Source organism: Amblyomma maculatum, chromosome 2 (assembly GCF_055883805.1).
Source record: "Amblyomma maculatum isolate TAMU_Amacu chromosome 2, ASM5588380v1, whole genome shotgun sequence".
Classification (NCBI taxonomy): Eukaryota; Metazoa; Arthropoda; class Arachnida; order Ixodida; family Ixodidae; genus Amblyomma; species Amblyomma maculatum.
The window spans coordinates 68,036,932-68,055,591 of NC_139345.1; the positions used below are offsets into that span (position 1 = coordinate 68,036,932).

At 44.9% G+C, this 18,660-nt stretch overlaps 2 protein-coding genes across 3 annotated transcripts in view; one reads left to right on the forward strand and one right to left on the reverse strand.

The window, feature by feature from the left end:
• Positions 1 to 9,116, reverse strand: part of LOC146198902 (G kinase-anchoring protein 1-like) — a 28,084-nt gene extending 18,968 nt beyond the window's left edge. Inside the window, exons 1-3 of one of the 2 annotated variants that reach the window (XM_084594387.1) lie at positions 9,023 to 9,096; positions 8,572 to 8,760; positions 7,446 to 7,529 (exon numbers count right to left, since the gene is read on the reverse strand). In XM_084594387.1, coding sequence (XP_084450513.1) covers positions 7,446 to 7,529; positions 8,572 to 8,745 — 258 coding nt within the window. In that variant the 5' untranslated portion in view covers positions 8,746 to 8,760; positions 9,023 to 9,096. Of the gene's footprint in view, positions 1 to 7,445; positions 7,530 to 8,571 lie in introns of both variants that reach the window. The other variant, XM_084594386.1, reaches the window with a different exon arrangement.
• Positions 9,117 to 9,329: 213 nt separating this feature from the next.
• On the forward strand, positions 9,330 to 11,054 carry Mthfs (methenyltetrahydrofolate synthetase). Its single transcript, XM_084594388.1, has 4 exons — positions 9,330 to 9,609; positions 9,734 to 9,867; positions 9,959 to 10,086; positions 10,757 to 11,054. Exons 1-4 carry the CDS (start codon positions 9,460 to 9,462, stop codon positions 10,972 to 10,974), a joined length of 630 nt encoding a protein of 209 aa, XP_084450514.1. The 5' UTR covers positions 9,330 to 9,459; the 3' UTR covers positions 10,975 to 11,054.
• Positions 11,055 to 18,660: the final 7,606 nt, after the last annotated feature.

The window sequence follows — 18,660 nt, forward strand, 5'->3', positions numbered from 1 at the left end:
AATTACTTTTCTACAGCATGCTACACTGTCGCCTATGTAAAGAAATGACAAAAACATTAGTGTTTGCTTCAGAACAATTTACTGTGCTATGGAGCTTTCATTTTAGGAAACCTCAGACCGCTCAGTGTTCAGCCATGCCACCTGCCAACTATTACCTGCCAGAGGCATGCTCATAAATTTTCTATGCTGCGAGACTTCAAATAAGGGATGCAAGGGTCTTGGTGTGTTCAATTCCCATCCCACCCTTACATATGAAAGGAGCTGCCCAAGCTGCTGGCTCATTCCAACTCGACCATGCCTTGTAGTCGTGTGATGTCACATAGCCAGTCGGCCAATCAGCGCCCAGCAACATCATCTGCCTACTACCACCTGCCAGAGGCATGGTCTTTTTTTTTTTTTTTTTCTTTCTTTTTTTTGCCACCAGACAATTTTTTCCGCTGTGGGGTGCTAACACTCTCCTGGTACCAGCCTGCCAAAGGAATGTGTGCAATATTTCAAGGCTGCAGGGCTTCAAATGGTTGACAACACCATGCCGGACAATTTTTTCCAACATGGGGGCAATAACACTCTCGTGTTAACAGCCTACCAGGGGAATGCTCATTATTTTTCAAGGCTGCAAGGCTTCAAACTGTTAATATCCCCAGCAACAACGAATAGCGCTATCACATTGAAAGAAGAGCTACTGTTCAGATGATGACGCTCAAAGTATCAACTACAGATACCCTTGGCCTTCTCAGCCTCGCCACAGCAGCTCAGTGGGTAGGGCACTTGACTACTCGGCCAGGCAACCTACGTTTGATCTTGGTTTCTCCGGCCATGTTTCGATGGAGGTGAAACACTAGGCTCCTGTGGTCTGTGCAACGTCAGTGCATGTTAAAGATACGTTTGATCTTGGTTTCTCCGGCCATGTTTCGATGGAGGTGAAACACTAGGCTCCTATGGTCTGTGCAACGTCAGTGCATGCTAAAGAACTTCTTTAACATTCAAAATTGTTTGGAGTCCTCCACTGTGGTATCCTATATTTATAGCCCAAGTTGCTTTGGGACTGCTGCGTTCTTAGTTTTTGTTTCAGTTTGTTGGACTGTCCTATTTGTTTTTGTGTGTACATATTGTTATTTGGATGTGTCTGTGTCACATTCACATGACTCCTTCATATGAATACACCTCATTCCGTCAAATAAAGGGCTTCAGCACAATTTAACAAATATCGAAGTATCGGCTTATCTGCTTTGGCCACCTGGGCCAATACACCAATGGCGACTGAGAACTAGGTAGTTAGCCTTAAGTGTAGCATAATAATTATGTTCAGTTTACAGTTTAAATAACAGCAGAGACACCCCATTATCTTTTACAAACTATAGAATGAGAAGCTAGAAAGTAGCAAGTCCATAATCAAATTTTCTAACATTTTCCTTTCAAAGAAGAAAAATGCATTGTACATCATCTTTGTTCCCGTTTTCCTGAATCACTGATGCTGAGATGAATTCCAGCGTGCAATGGATGGTAGACCTGCAATGCAGCTTCAGTTTGTTTGGTGCATATTCTCTTCATACACTCAGTTTTGCACTGAGTATTCGTGAAGTTACAAGTACTGTGCAGCAGCTGCAATTTACTGCACAATTCAGCCGCCATCAAGATGAGCAAGCATTAACATTAGAGAAGATGCTACAGAGGAAAATACTTTGAAACGGTCGACTGGCAGCAGTAGAAGTTAAAAGTTTAACAGATTAAAGAGTTTACCATTGCGTCCCATTGCTTGAACATACACTACTGCCATTCTGTATGTCCTTTGTCAATAAGCAGAAATGTTGTGTCGGGTTTTACAGCGCATAAGCAACCAAGGCTATCATGTGCCAATAAGGAGAAGATAGACCCCATTCCTTAGACATACTTCAGGAAGCTGTGAGGTGGTTGGCTGCTTTAGTTGTGCATCATTATTTCTGTTGCATCCTGAACCTCAACATCACCAGAAAAAAACGATCCCATGCCAGACTTTGACGTCAGCACAAATAAGTGATTCCGTATCCAACATCAGCGAAAAGAAGTGAAAATTCCCCACAACTCTAGAATATTCCCCGGAGACACAGGACTCAATAGTTCTAGAACCTCCTGCGATTTAATTCCATTTTCAGTATTCGCCTGTAGACCAAAGTCAATTCACAGTACCCAAGGCCTCCCACCAAGACAAGTCACCAGAACAATGTGTTGCAACAGTCAAATCTCCTGCGAAACAGTGAACAGTGATGAGAATGACACTTCCTTCAGAGAGCACAGAACTGCCATAAGTGCCGAGAGTTTGGTGCCTACATTTGGTGGTGCATCACCATCTGCAAGTGTTTCAAGGGGCAGCACTCCCTTGACTCTTTGCACGTGAAACCGCCACCACCGGAGGGGCAATGAGCAGGGGATTCATACTGCAGTGAAGAGGAAAACTGCTCCGATTATAATATTTTCATTTGTGGCATTTTCATGATGTGCCAGCATTTCCAGCTTATTAGTTATTGCTTTGTGTGACTACTCCCACCGCCCACCTCCGTGGCCACCACTTTCCTATGAGTAGGCAGGTGTGTGTAGTGTGCATGATGATCTGTGCACAAATGTTCATATCAAAGGACACTTGCAATAATTACATGAGACTTATTCATGTACATTTGACTTCGATTCTCCCGATGGAGAGAAGTGTCAAAACCAAAGTTTGCTTTCACAGATGTGTTCCGGTGCCCATAGTGAGGTCTTGTATGCGTAAGCGCTTTTTGTGACGCCCATTTTTAGTACTTTGAATGAACTACTTTTGACGATTTCTGTTTTGTAGTTCTGTTCTGTACACTGAATGAGTACTTTAAATGTGTTTTTGCATGTTTCTCTTATCTGTACTCAATTACATTTAAATCTTTCCCCCAGTCTTTCGGTTTCCTGAAGGGAGGGAGTACAGTAAAAATTTCGACAAATTGTGGTCACAGAATGTGCTTAGAAATCACTAGGACATGTGCTAACATGCAAAGGGGTCGAACCTGGGGCTTTGCAACATGAAAAACTGAACGGTGCTCACCCACCATGGTCGCTTTCCTGCACTATCTCGGTGCAAAGGGGCAAAGCATCAAAGACAGGGAGACAACATAAGAGGCACCCATTCCTGCACAGACATTTCATGAGAAATGCAGTGGCTGGTTTGCAGTGCCTTGGGGACATAAGGGTGAGCCATTTAAGAACTAATGGCGATTTCCACTGGTCGCTACAGAGCACGTTTTCTTGCTCCGGGACGACGATTTCGAATTCCACTGGTCGACCAAGATAGGTTGCGCGTATTCCGCTGGTCGTTTGGAGCAGCTCGGGACGCTCCAGCTCGATCCGCCGACCGAAGTCGGATCTCTCCGAAAGTTCTAGTCGCTGGCGCGGTCACTTCCGGATGCTGTTGGATTCTTTTGGCTGTTTTTGACTGTTTCAGCGACATCGGCAGAGGACACTGGGTATCACCGTTTTTTGCGCGAATATGTCGAAGCGCGTCTATCGAAAAACGTCTGCAGCGTTAAAAAATGAGAAAGCAAGTTGTTGAGGGCCACACTCCTGGCTATTTATCAACCGCGCTGGGATGCGGCTACAACTTTCGAAACCGGCTCAGCTTTACTTCCGTCGCGCGCACTACACGTTCCGCTGGTCGACCAAGGCTGATTCGCTCTGTAGCGCTAGTTCACTGTAGTAGCGCTTTAGGTCGGCTCGGGCGCCCAGCTCCGATTGACCAGTGGAAATCGGCATAAAACTGTGGGCTTAAATAAAAGCGGTTCGGACCTGGGGAATGCAGCATGAAGAGCAAAGAGCAAAAATGTGGCAAGTGTCAGCCATTGCGATGGCTTCTGCACAGCTCATTGGTGTAAGGAGGTGAAGCAACCATGATCAACCAAGGAAGCGCTTCCGGCTTGGCTTTGCCATCAACGAACCGGCTTTGTTATTAAATCTCTTCCACACATAGGTCAACAAAAATGCTAACTGAATTTCGTGAAATCTAAAAGAGGAGCTGTTCATATTTGTTGTCATGAAATTCTAATCTACACTTTATACAGTGAAAGTGTTAATACTAAAAGCCTTTGTACCTCGTTCAACAGTTAAAACTTTCAAAATCGGACAGTCAGAATCATATGTGCGATAAAGATGAAGTGTGCTTGCACGCGCACACATGAAGAGATTGAGGAAGAGAAAGAATACAGAATATAGTTCAGCTGTAGAGCAGTCGATTACTGCGTACTGTCTCATTACGATACAATATATCTTGGCGACGAGGATGTCAACTTAAATCAGGACCTCGACGTGGACTGCTGACCGCCATCCTGAGCTTATCGGGCCTTCAGCTGCCGCCGCCTTCCTGCTGACTCCTGATCGTCCTGTCCTTCTGCGGAAGCAATGGGAGCAGGCGTTGCACAATCACCTGTTGGTGTCTGGTGTCTCCACACTTCCTATGGACTGGCGAAAGGCCATCCTGCTGAACTGCTTGGGACTGGAAGGTCAGTGCATTCTTTATACATTATCGCCGTCGTCCTATTCAGTGCCTACCCGCTGCAGCCTCACACTCCAGTGACGTGGCACTTAGCCGTGGCGAATTCGACGAGGTGATTTCCATACTAGCGGCACACTACAAGTCCTCCATAAATGTGATCGCCGCATGCCACCGTTTTCGCTGCCAAGTACAAGCTGCCGGAGAGACAGCTGATGAGTATGTCGCTGCTCTTCACAGCCCTGTCGGCGACTGCGGGTTCGGGAGCCTTGCGGACAACATGATTAGAGACCAGCTGGTGGAGAAGATCACTAGTCACAATTTGCGGGAACGCCTTCTTATGGAAGGCTCCTCCTAGACTCTGTCGCATGCCGTGGCCCTTGCTAGGCAGTGCGAGCGAGCTTCCAGTGAAGCAAAAGAGCTGCCAGAAAAGCTCGCTCCAGTACAGCGCATAGAATGCGAGCGCACAAAAGAACGGCTGTAGAGCAGCCAATTGCTGCATACTGTCTTATTACAATACAACATATTTCGGCGATGAGGATGGGTAGGGTTTTCAAGGCACATATTCAGCTGGCCCTGTCTGAGCGACGCGACTTACATATAGCTATCATCGGCTGCCTCAGTGTCTACCACTATACGCCACATGTCACGAGCCCCAGCCATCCTGCTTCATGGTCGGATGCCTTGCACAAGACCTAACGTCGTGGGCCTACCGGGTCAGTGTTTCTTGACAGACCCTTCAAGAGTGCTTAAGCTCTTACGCCAGCGGCTAGAAGAGAAGCAAGCCAAGCACAAGTGTTATGCAGGCCAACGGAGTGGAGCCAGGCACTGGGACTTTCAGATTTGCAACTATGTGTGAGTGCGCAAGCCGAATGTATGAAGCAGGCTGGCTGCTCGGTTTTCGAACCTCGAAAAGTTGTGGAGCTACATGGACCTGCCTCATACCTGCTGGATGATGGACGCGTGTGGCTCTCGTCCAAATTTTCGGCTGTTAGCCAAGCAGTCGTTCAGCGTCAACCTCCATCCTTAGTTCCAGCGGCTCTCTTCCCTGACATTTTGCCGCCAAATGACTGCACCCAAATACCGACCAGTTCACAACCCGAAAACATGGACCAAAGTTTAACCTCCACAATCCCACAGAGTCCAACCTCGCCTAACACCAATATTGCTGATGTTAGACCAGACATTCCCTCTCCCTCGTGCTCGGTTTCACTGAATACAGAACCAACAGACCCTCCACAACCCACGTGTGCCGCAACAGTAGCAACTTCTACTCCACTTCCTGCGCCCCACAGAATCACACATGAAGAGAGACTTCCCACAAGGTTCAAAGATCATGTAATACATTAGAGGACTTTCAACATTCGCCAGCATTTTTATTTTTTTAAGTGCGGCGTAAATGTGATAAAGATGAAATGTGTTTGCACACGCGCACACGGAGAGAACGAGGAAGTGAAAGAATGGCTGTAGAGCAGTTGATTGCTGTGTACTGTCTTATTACGATACAACAATACGTTTTCCTGTATAATATCATATCTTTGCAATTATAGGCACCCCCCCGGCCCCCTAACTACGCAAAAAAAAGTTGGGAAAAAGTTCGCATGCGAATCTAAGCATCCCTTTTTTTGAGAGGAAGAGCGCGTGCACAAGGCTTCCAGAGTGATTCACGTGATGTGTTGTCATGTGGATTTAGAATCGGCGGTCATATGGCATATCTTGACAGGTTTCGCAGGCATTGCAGATCCACGTATGCGAGAACATAGCGAAGAAGGAGGGGAGGGGGGGGGGGGGGGGGTATTTTAGATTTTTTTTTAAATCTAAGCACCCCCACCTCACTTTGGGCATCCGATCATGAAAAAAAAAAAGGCGGGTGGTCAGAATAAAGTAAATACTGTATATTTTTTTTTTCATATTTAAGAAAATGTACCAACCAGGTCTTACTGTATACATTGTACCATTAGCTTGTTTCTGTTTTGGTTTGTGGCACTGCCTTCCTACTTGTCCATGTGTGTATGCACTTGCTATCTATATGTGTCTAAGTCATCTGCTTCCTTCATATGAACGCATCACATCCCCTAAATAAAGGGCTTGTAGCTTAGTCATGATAATGAGTATTGATCGAATATTTAGGGGAATCCCTCAAGGTGGAGTGATTTGTAATAACCGAGTAATTACTCATTGACATCCACCCAAGCACAGCCATTAGGCTACAAAGGAAAGCTGTATAGCTTTCCTTTGTAGCCTAATGGCTGCGCCTGGGTGGATGTCAATGAGTAATTATTCCATTATGATAATGAGTATCGGGTCATTTTATTCGACCACCTGGGCCAAGACAACAAGAACCTTAAACCCCATAATATCAAACCTTCCCTCTCTCCCCTCACGATGTACAGCCTCATCCACTTCTAGCTATAACACGGTCGCTGCTTTCAAAGCGCCATTGCGTCCGACCCGACCATGCAATAAAGCTAAGTGGCAGGATATGTGAAGCAGGACAGCCGGCTCCCTATGTGTTCGCATCGCTTTGCATCGATATGCGCCTGCATTGGATGCAATGCTGATTTGAAAGGAGCGGCCGTGTTACAGCTAGAAGTGGATGACCTTGTACATACATTGTGGCAAATAGTGACATGTTTTAGCTGGCCCTTGGCACCACACAAGCCTATACTAATGACAAATTATAATGGTGCACCTATTTCTTCTGCACCACAGTAAATTATATGTAAGCTGAGGCAAAGATTTTTCACACTGAGCGCCCTTTCAGCTGCCATGACACTTCTCGCCCCACACATAGCAGGGTGTCACTGTTGACGGTGTGGTTTTTACAAAAGTAAACTATGAGAGGCGAAGTCAGCCCTAGAACGGTAAGCACACATGCACAGCATTAGTATGGCACTTCCGACGTCCCATTGGGACAATACTAAAGAAAGAAAAAACAGACACCCTTACAACACTATACCTGGTCATCTCTCTTCTTCCAAGATTCCCAGTCATCGCCACGCCCCTCAGGTTGGCCTTGCTGAGCTGCTGACTTAGGCTTTGCCTGTTTGAAAGGAGCATGATATTAAAGCAGTACTATCTTCTCCTCTAGAATCATTCTGAAGCAGCAAGAAGAAGATTAAATTTTTGTGATGAAAAAAAAAGAAAAGAGCCAGTCCACTGTACCTAGACGGACGTTTCTAAGTCTACCAGATTTTAAGGGAGTGTTTACTCATTCACATGCATACCAAAGCAGCCCAAGTTGTAGACAAAAAGCTAGAATGCTCAGAAACCTTCAGTTCGGACTAACATTGTCCCTACATTTAGTGATCAATTCTGCCTTGGTAGCATTAGGTGAACTCCCCCAAACAGGTAGTGGCCTCAGGTTAAAGTTCCAAAACAAATAAATTTGTCTTAAATTGCAAAACTTTTGAAAGCTGTTGGTGGTGCTCAGGTGAATGCTAATGATAAATTACTCTCTTGTGATAACTAAGAACGCTTGATGGTTTTCAGTGAAATCGCACCACGTCTAATAAAATAACAGCACCGATATCAAAAGTAAACTGAATTCAGATGCGGTGGCACGTATGCGACAAAGATGAAAGACAATGGTAAATAAAGATCCCTAAGATGGTAAAAACATGTAAAAATAACATGGCTACGCTCTTTTCATCATCAGCTAAGTGTTTTAAGATTGCTTTGATTTCTGGTGTAATGGTGAGTCGTCAAGTAAGGTCTTATAGTATTTATCAACAAGCTGGATGAAGTGTGTTGACGTACTACTTCATACATTACATGAATTCGGAGGCATGTGCAGATGCCAAGTATTTTTTCAGGTACTAAGGAATTATTAAATGGACGTGCACGTGCAGACATCAAGTATTCTTTCATGTTCGGGCACTTCGCGCCATGAAAGACACCCACTGCACGTTGTATGTACAGCCAAACGTTTACGGCCACTAGCTCGGTTGATCTACTCACCGCGTTACAGAAACAAGTATACGTAATATTACGATAGAAGTACGGGAACGACGCATGTGTATTTAATCAATTTGGCTTGCTAATATGCGGTAATTACCGAGGTACTGAAAATACGTACAACGAACCTGATTTTCAGATGGCTTCTTTTTCTTCTTGGGTTTTGGCTTGGTTGTCACAGAGTTGCGGTCTCCAGCTGAAGCTGTCTTCGCAGGCTGCGCTTTTTTCGAAGGTTTGGGCTCGTCGGGATCCTCGCCTTCCACTTTCAAAACGGCAAAACGCGACGGCAGAATAGCGGCCATTTCGCCACAAATCAGCTACAGCCAGAGCAGTGCACACCGAATCAAGAATATTAGAACCAGAAAAGCGCTGCACAAAATGCAAACGACGCACGTTTCTCACAGGCTTGGCAGCGACACGCGACACCGAGTGCAACGATTCACCCAAGTCGGCTGGCAAACGCCACTACCACACGTCAGAAAATGCAACGCAACTTCACTTTCTTCACTCGGATCGCCTGCCGACAACGTGAGTGACGGGATAACTCAATTTACGAAACCAGAATTACTATACAATTACCTCGCGTTTTTAAAACAACATGAGCACTTCCTGCTGCTCGAGCACCTGAATCTGAAAGATTTGTAACATCTGAAATGCCGAAATTCTCGAACATATGACAGCGGACACACCGACAATGAAGGCGCTCGTGTTCTTTCGGTTTGTCGTGTTTTCTGGTTCTATTAAGTATGATCACTATGACAATTTCATAGGTTTAAAGAAATATTACTGTAAATAAGCAAAATAATAGTTTTTTACGTTATCTGAAAATTTATCCTCTCTGGCCCTGGTCCTTCAAAACAGGGAACATTGACTTCCTTAGCGACGCACTTAGCAACGCGCAACGCTTTCATGGTCGCCCTCGAGTGCGGCTCGAGTTGCTCGAGTCGCATGTTGATAACACATGAAGGTGTCCGCTTCGCTATCTCTTGGAAGGGGCTCACTATTTTCGTTTTTGTATGTTTGTCCGCAGCATCCAGACGCCCATCGCTATGGCTGCAGCATCGATGAAGGCAGCTAAAAGCGCAATAAGAGCTGATATTAAGAAACGACTGAAGTCGATGACTGCAGAAGAGAAACTCCGCCAGTCGAAGGTCGTCTTGGACAAGGTACTTTGAAATGAATAATCAATTCGTCGCGTTGTCGCGCTCGATGGTAGGCACGTGACAGTATTTGCTAACAAACTTATGAAGCTGCAGCGAGTATTTTCAACTCCTGTGTTGTCATCTGCAGTTTCTCAACCACTGCCGCTACAAGGCCAGCAAACGGATATCCATATTTGTTAGCATGGAAACTGAAATTTGCACGGAGCCTATTATTCAACAAATCATTAAGGACGGCAAGGAGTGTTTCATCCCAAAATATGAGTGAGCACCGAGCAGTGTACATTCCATCGAGTTTCCACAATCGGCCGAGCTTGAGATTTTAATGGTCATCAACTTTCCCTGCCTACTGTAGCGACAAATCACGGCAGATGGACATGGTGAAGTTGTCATCTCTTGAAGAATTGGAGCAACTTCCGTTGACGAAGTGGCGTATCAAGCAGCACGCTGATTTTGACCCACGTGAGGAAGCGTTGATGACCGGTGAGACATATGTCACATAGATATCGCATGCATGTCAAAATCAGGCTTACGATCCCAAGTAATAGCGGATGGCGTATGCATTCGAACGCATACCAGTGCAGCGCATCCGTCTTCACAGTGCATAATCTCGCAGTATTTCTCACAGTGTTTGGCGTTTTGTACATTCTGCGGTGCTGTTCTGTATGTACCAACATTAAAGTGAGCTAGCTCACTTTACCTACATTTACGCGCAAGCAGTGTTGGAAGCAATTTGGCTATATTGAACTGCGAACTTAAAATAGTTTAACGGCTTTTACTTCAAAGGCATCAAAAACATGAAGGCTATGAAGCAAAAACCAGCGTTATCATATTTTGGCATAAATATGAGTGAGGCTTAAACTTAAAATGTTAAATATATAAGCAAACCTGTTTACCCACAATAATTCTACTAAAAAGTGTATGTGAGTATCTAACTTTCATCCTGTGTGCAAGCTACACGTTAGAGAATGTAAAAAAAGAAAGGCAGGTAGGAGAAATCATGAAAAAAACCTGTTACGACTGCCCCAGTTTGAGCAAGACTGAAGAGAAAAAAAAATGAATGCCAGTTTGCTGCAATTTGTTCTGTTAGCAGAGCAAAAATTGATTGTTGCATATGCGTTTTTGCAGCGTTTTTATTTTTTTTGTGCTGCAGGTGGCCTTGACCTCCTTGTAGTACCTTGTGTAGCCTTCACACCACAGGGAGCCCGCCTGGGACATGGGAAAGGCTACTACGACATTTACTATGCTCGATGTCTGAAGTTGCAGGCTCATAAACCCTACACTCTTGGCCTCTGCTTCAGCCAGCAGATAGTGCCAAGTGTGCCATTGGATGAGCATGACATGGTTGTTGACGAAGTGATTCATGCCTGACATCAGGGCTGTCTTGCGATGCCATTCCTGTTCATCACCAACACGCAGCCTACAATATACTTTTCGTTTTACTATAGTTACTTTGTGTCTCATCTATATGTCTCTACTGTGGTCTGGGTCATGATATGGTAGCAGCCAAGATACTTTTACATGCGAATGGTTACCATTGGGCTAACATTATTCACAAACAAATATTGAGGCGTAGATTAGAAACCAATTCATATGCGCCTCACGGAATGCTTCTGCCAGCTTAATCGATAAATTGTTCACAATCCAATTTTACACTGAAATAGAATTTGGTAGGCAGCATTGTTTTCTACCGCATTTTTGTGGTACTTCCTCGGCTTGGTCGAAACAAGTCATGTACAGTCGAACCCACTTATAACAAAATATTACAATGTCAAGAAAATATTGTTATAGTCAAGCTATGCCAAAAAGAAAAGAAATGACAAACCTCAGAGCATTTAAGGACAAGAAAATGACTTACGATGTTAATATATTTGCAGGAAAAAATCTCCCTATAAGCCATCAGCCATGTTTGACTGTTTCGTAACATATTCCGCTGGCATCTTTCTACAAGGTGCCTAACAATATATATACACATACTTGAGTTAGGGACCTTTGGCAGAAATTGAAGCCCAGAGGGTCTGTGCCATTTGTAATGCCTCTACAGATTCCCATTCGTTGTAGCTGTCAGCTTAGGTGAAACATTTATTTTTTGTGACTGCATTGTTAACAAGCAAATATTTTTCCTCACGGCATGCCACCATCATTGTTACAACTATAGGAGCTTCACAAAACTTTCCTGAAGCAATTTTTTTGGCGTGAAGTCTGATAAGCACTGAGAGAAAAGTGATGGTGGAAATGAAAAAGAAAGCCATTCTCACAATCGGCGCATGCACCTCTTTGACTAATGGAGTTACATATGATGCACATGGTCTATTCAGTAATGCACACACCCTGGCAAGCTTTTTCGAACAGCACCTGCAGTAAGCACCCTCAGAAGCATTAATAATGGATTGAGACTTGGGAAACCTCAGCTTTTTCTCCTACCCTGTGCCATCATGGTATGTAAGTGTCCCCACCAAACACAACTTCTGTGTGCACAATCGCCTGCGGTTTTCACTTTCACAGCACCAGGTTGATCCGTCGGTCGGCTCCACCAGCTCCTCTTGCACGTGTTTTCACATTATAAGCATGGTTTTGCTTGTGTGGTAGTAGCATTTCTGTGTTTTTGTTGCTCTTCAGTCACCAGACAATCTATAATGCGCCGTGACTGCGTTGTTATAAGTGGTTTATTTTACCACAGAAAACTTGAAAAAGCCTGCGGTGCCATGGTAGTCTATTGTTATAGCCAATATATTGTTCTAACCTGTATTGTTATAAGTGTGTTTGACTATGTTTGCATTGTCTGAGGCAGCAACAATGCAAAATAAGCCACTTTCTGATCGACGGTACCAGTCGCGCCATTTCGTTTTGTTTATAGCAACTCTTCCATAGAGTTTGAAAAGGGAAAGGAGGTGGGCTGAGTTGCTTTGTGGAAGGTTTGAGAGCTCATTGTAACTGTTTCATGAATAATAATCTCCCAAGCCTAACTTGGCCAGAACTGCACTTAATTCCTGTGTGCATCGCAATAAATCTGCAAGCTTTGAATGCAGTGGTTATGTTTGGTTTATCAGTTTTAACATCCCAAAACTACTCAGGCTGAGACACCATAGTGAAGGGCTCGGGAAATTTTGACCACCTGGGGTTCTTTAACGTGCACTGACATTGCACAGCACACGGGTGTCTAGCTTTTCACCTCCATTGAAATGCGACCGCCGTGGCCAGGCTTGGGCACAGTAGTTGAGTGCCCTACTAACCACTGCACCACCACTATGGGGCTGGAACACAATGAGATGGTGTCACTGCCACATGTGCTATTGCTGGGACAGCAGTATGTATTTCTTTGCCATCATCGCAAACGATGGGAACGTTTGAATACTTCTGATCGAATCAGACAAGCACCCAAATAAAATGTGGTGTGAAACAAAACAGCCGGCTCAGTGCCACTTTAGCAAAAAAATTTGAGCTTTGACAATTCACCAGTTTAGCTGAGAGAATCGTTCAGCAGAGGGTATATAATTGCTAACACGATCGTACAGTGCGTTGCACAATGCGCACATCCTAAGGAGTATATGGTTAGAACTTGAAAAAAAAGAAACAGCAGTTGCCATGGGCTATCATTCATGGAGTCTGTATTACATTCCTGAACAGTAAATAAAATCGATTTCCGATATTTGACGATACGTAACAAGCCATAGACATTGAAAACCTTGCACTTATACTTTTGCCTATGCTAAGCTTATTTAGGTAACCAGAAAAGCATTAAGAGTGGACTAATTTCTGTCACAGAGGAACTGTGCTTGGCAGTTATGCAGACTTAAGTTGTATCCGACTTTAGGTGAGTATGCATCCGTAGAACGCTTCTGCCAGCTAAACCATTGAATCTTTAGAACTCAAATTTTGCTCAGAAATTACAATTGGGTGGCACTATTTTATTAAAACCAAACTCGTTTGGGGTACATACTTGCCCGATTCGATTAACAAAAAATGGCTCATGTTTAACCCTGATAAACCTAGTTAGGCGAAGCAAAGGAGTTTTCCTTTGGTTAGGCTTAAGTTTAAACTATGGAGTCGTGGATGCTGTCAGCTACAAGAGAGAACATTTGATTTTGTATTTACTGTCAATGTTCATGGGGTGGTACAAAATAGGTGGTACCATGGTGAAGCTATACATCCACACTGTGACCTCTGGCTTGTTGGAGATCAAGTGGCCTTCCAGGTTGACCATGGCTGATACATGGTGTAGTGAAGCTTCTGCTTCAAAATACAAATGGGCCACCATCCCCGCGATGACGCTGATAGCGCCATCTCGATTGTTTGGTTGGTAGCAACACTGCAACAAAGATTTGCCGAAGAAAAGTATGTGCGCAGGACTGTTTTGCGGAATAATAATAAAAAATTATGAGGGACTTCAGCGACTAAAGTAGTGAGAAGCGAAAGCCTAAGTTCCGCATTCTGCTACGCAACAGGCATTAATTTGTCATCATCATCATCATCATCAGCCTGACTATACTCTCTGCAGGGCGAAGGCCTCTCCCATATTCCTCCAATTAGCCCGGTCCTGTGCTAGCTGCATCCTCTTGACCCCTGTGTACTTCTTAACTTCATTCGTCCACCTAACTTCCGTCTGCCTCCCCCTGCTATGCTTTCCTTCTCTTGGAATCTAGTTTGTTACCCTAAGCTACCATCGGTTATCCTTTTTTCACGCTGCATGTCCTGCTCATGTCCATTTCTTCTTCTTGATTTCCACTAAAATGTCAGTGACTTGTTATTTCTCTGACCCACTCTGCACGTTTCCTATCTCTTAATGTTACCCCTATCATTTTCCTTCCCATAGCCCTCTGCATTGTAGAGCCCTCTTTGTTAGCCTCCACATTCAGCCCTATAGGTAAGTACAGGTAAGATGCAACTGTTCCTCTTGAGCGATACCGGTAAGCTGCTAGTCATAATCTGTGAGTGCCTGCCAAATGCGCTCCATCCCAATCTTATTCTCCTTGTTATTTCCCTCTCATGGTCCAGATCTGCGGTTACTACTTGTCCTAAGTAGACGTATATTCGCCTACTACTTCCAGTGCTTCGCTACCTAATGTAAACTGCTGTTCTTTCCCTAGGCTCCTGTCTAAGTCATCGATCATTCTTTGCAATTCATCCCCTGAGTTACTTAGCAAGGCAATGTCATCAGCAAATCGCAGATTACTGAGGTATTCTCCATCTACCCTTATCCCTAACTGCTTTCATTCCAAGTCTCTGAGTACTTCTTCTAAGCAAGCTGTGAATAGTACTGGGGAAATCGTGTCTCCTTGCCTAACACATTTCTTTATAGGAATTTTTTAACTTTCTTTATGCAGAGCTATGGTTGCTGTGCAGCTCCTATATATATCTTCCAGCACTTTCACGTACGGCTCGTATACACCCTGATTTCACAATGCCTGCTTGACCGCCGAGGTTTCTATTGAGTCAAATGCTTTTTCGTAATCAATGAATGCTATGTATAAGGGCTGGTTATATTCCGAGCATTTTTCTATCACCTGGTTGATGGTATGGATATGATCGATAGTAGAGTATCCTTTCCGAAACCTGCTTGATATTTTGCTTGGTTGCAGTCTAAAGTTGTCCTGATTCTATTAGCGATTACATTGGTAAATACCTTATATGTAACAGACAGTAAGCTGATTGGTCTGTAAATTTTCAAGTCTTTAGCATCCCCGTTCTTATGAATTAAAATAATGTTTGCGTTCTTCCATGGTTCCGGTACCGTCGATGACACCAGGCACTGCGTATACAGGGTGGCCAGTTTTTCTAGCAAGATTTCCCCACCGTCCAACAAATCTATAGTTACCTGATTCTCTCCAGCTGCTTTCCCCCTTTTCATAGTTTCTAATGCTTGCTTAACTTCGTCTTTCATCACTGGCAGAACGACTGACTGCATTTCCCTACCGCCAATCTCATTATTGTCCTGACTTCTTTGGTTACTGTAGAGATCAGTATAGAACTCTTCAGCTACTTTGACTATCTTGTCCATATTCGTGATGACATTGCCCGCCTTATCCCTTAGTGCATACATCTGTTTCTGCCTATTCCCAATTTCTTCTTCATTGCTTTAAGGCTTCTCCCGTTCTTTACAGCATGCTTAATTTTCTCCATGTTATACTTCCTTATATCGGCCACTTTGCGCTTATTGATTAGTTTTGATATCTCTGCCAATTCTATCTGGTCTATTGGATTGGAAGCTTTCATACTTTGGCGTTTCTTAATCAAATCCTTCATCTCCTTAGACAGCTTACCGGTATCATCTCCTACAGCGCACTCAGTAATGATATCTTTGAAATTATTGTTCATTGCTTCTAGGCTAATGTCGGCATCCTCGGTTAGAGCTAGATATCTATTCTGTAGCCAGATCCTGAACTCTTCTGCCCTCCCCATCACCGCTAATTCGTTGATGCACTTCTTTCTCACTAATCTGTTTTGTTCCTTTTCAGATTTAGACTAATTACCATCCCCTTACCTTACCATTGCCTTACCATCCTGTGGTCACTGCATCGCACCTTCCCGATTACCTCTACGTCCTGCACAATGGCGGGGTTAGAACACATATGAAGTCAATTTCATTTTTAGTCTCCCCATTGGGGCTTTTCCATGTCCACTTCCGGTCCTTCAGTTTGCTGAAGAAGGTGTTCATGATTCTTGAGTTATTTCACTCTGCAAACTCAACTAGTAACTCTCCCCTGCTATTCCTAGAACCAATGCCATAACCTCCCACTGCCTGGTCTCCTGCCTGCTTTTCCCCTACCTTGGCATTGAAGTTGCCTATTAGTAGAGTATACTGCGTCTCCTTTCCACATTGCCAATTCTACATCTTCATAGAAGTTTTCAACTGTCTGGTCATCATGACTACATGTAGGTGCGTAGGCCTGCACAACCTTCAGTCCGCTTATTAAGCTTAATTACGAGGCCTGCCACCCTCTCATTAATGCTATAGAATTCGTCTATATTACCAGCTATATACTTATTGACAAGGAAACCTACCCCTAGTTCTCGCTTCTCCAGTAAACCTCGATAACACAGCACATGCCTGTCCTTCAGTACAGTATATGCCTCATTCGGCCTCTCAACCTAACCCTAATGGCATCCCCTTTCAAACCCTCTATAGTTCCTCTAACAGCACTGCTAAACTAGCTTCACTAGCTAGAGTTCTAGCGTTAAATGTTGCCAGGGTCAGTTTCCAATGACGGCCTGTCCAGTGGCGCCACTAATTAGTAATTAATGAATTAGTAATTAGCTAATGATTTAAGACATTAAGTAGGCAAATAATTTAATAATAATTAGTTAAGCAATTAGGTATCCAATTACACGTCAATTCGTAATTAATTCATTAATTGGTCGATATCTCTATGACGTCATCCCTCCTCGGCCAATCAGAGCCGCCGCAAAAGCAGGACACATTTTGTCCACGACAGCATGAGCCATTATAATTGGTTCACAGGAAAGGAAAGGCACAGTATATCTGTCACACTTGTCCTGCAGACACCTGCACCTCGCCATAAGGGGAGGGAGGAAGGTGGAAGTAAGTGGAAAGGGAGAAAGGTGCCGTAGTGGAGCTAGGGCTATCAGCAATTTTGACCACCTGGGGAATTTTAACGGGCACCGGTATCGCACAGCACACTGACGCCTCTCCGTTTCGATAGAGGCAGAGGGTTTGGAGTAACTGCTTTGGTGATCACCAATGTTTAACTTGCCCAAAATTTCACTAGATTTGGACAATATGTGTGTACACAGTGTTTTGGAACTTTATCGTACCCCTTTTGAAACATTCTCCCGCCTCAACCGGAGGCTCATTTGCGCTGAAACTGCGCATAAAGCTTGCGCGTTGTTGTCCCTTCTTTACGAGGTAAGCTTGATAATAGGTTCGTTCGATTCAGAACTGGTTCTCGGCACCAATTCTGAAAAAGTTCCCCGGTGCCAGTCGGGTGCCGGTGAGGTGCAGTTCCAGTTTTGTGGTTCAGGTGCAGGTGCAGCGCGTCAGCAGCGCCACTTCAGACGAGCTAGTCGTCTGCTCGCGAGTTCCCGTGCGCCGTTTTCGCGGTGCGTCGCGACGTCGTGGACGACAACATCGTCGAAGTCAATTTTAAGGAATTTCTGGAGTCTTTCGACAGTGAGGATGAGGAGCCCACGCCGTGCTTTCCTTCGAGGCAACATCGTTGTTCAGACCGAGACCGACTGGTTCGGACAGACCGCAATAATCGAGTTCCCGTACAACTGAAGCGCCGTTGCCAGATATTTCAGCTTTGAACTCGAGAGGGTATTCAGGTTGTCACAAGAGACCTCAGAGGAACTTGCCATTTCACAGAGAATGACGCCGAATCCGTCGACGACGGGAAAAAATGTCCCTAAGCGCGCGTCGTCTGCTAGTGCCGTCAACACGTGCACCACTTTTCTGCACCTCCTCCTCGGAGGGTGCCGCGGTTCTTTGCACCACAGCGGCACCACGACTGCACCTAAAATCAATCGCGGACAGTGGTGCAGGGAATGCTGTGAATCGAGCGCTTTGGTGCAGCGCACCGTGAACCAGTTCCGGTGGTGCAAAGAACCACGGCTGAATCGAATGGCTGAGCATGGTGAGAAACCAGAACCGTCAGCCAGAGCCATCTGGATTGCCATCAATGCCTTCTGGACATTACCTTTTATTGCGAAAGCAATACTACTTTCACTTTCAAGCCTTTGCGGTGCGACGGCGGTGCACATGAAATGACCTTTCGCATGACCTCTGTGTGACGTCATGCCTCAAAGCTGGGCGACCAACTCGAGCCGTCCGAGACGGCGGTGCGCATGAACATAGCCTCCTCTGCATGAACGGCGGCCTAACTCCCGCTCTCTCCGCCAGGAGCGCCACAGGTGTTGTGACGTTATACAGCTGTATAAAGCGGTGACCGACACCTGCCGGTCGCCACCGCGCGATCTTGGTAAGCTGCGCATGCGCGAGAAGAAAGAAGGTAGGCGAGGAGGATTTGTTTGTAATCTGGCGGATGTGACGTAATAAATTGCTTATTTTTGTTTTTTGCTTGCGTGTACGCTCGCACCCAG

Coding starts and splice junctions, on each gene's coding strand:
- Mthfs (XM_084594388.1), top strand. CDS start 9,460: ATGTTTGTCCGCAGCATCCAGACGCCCATCGCTATGGCTGCAGCATCG. Junction 9,610..9,733: donor CGAAGGTCGTCTTGGACAAG/GTACTTTGAAAT, acceptor TGTCATCTGCAG/TTTCTCAACCACTGCCGCTA. Junction 9,868..9,958: donor TGTTTCATCCCAAAATATGA/GTGAGCACCGAG, acceptor TGCCTACTGTAG/CGACAAATCACGGCAGATGG.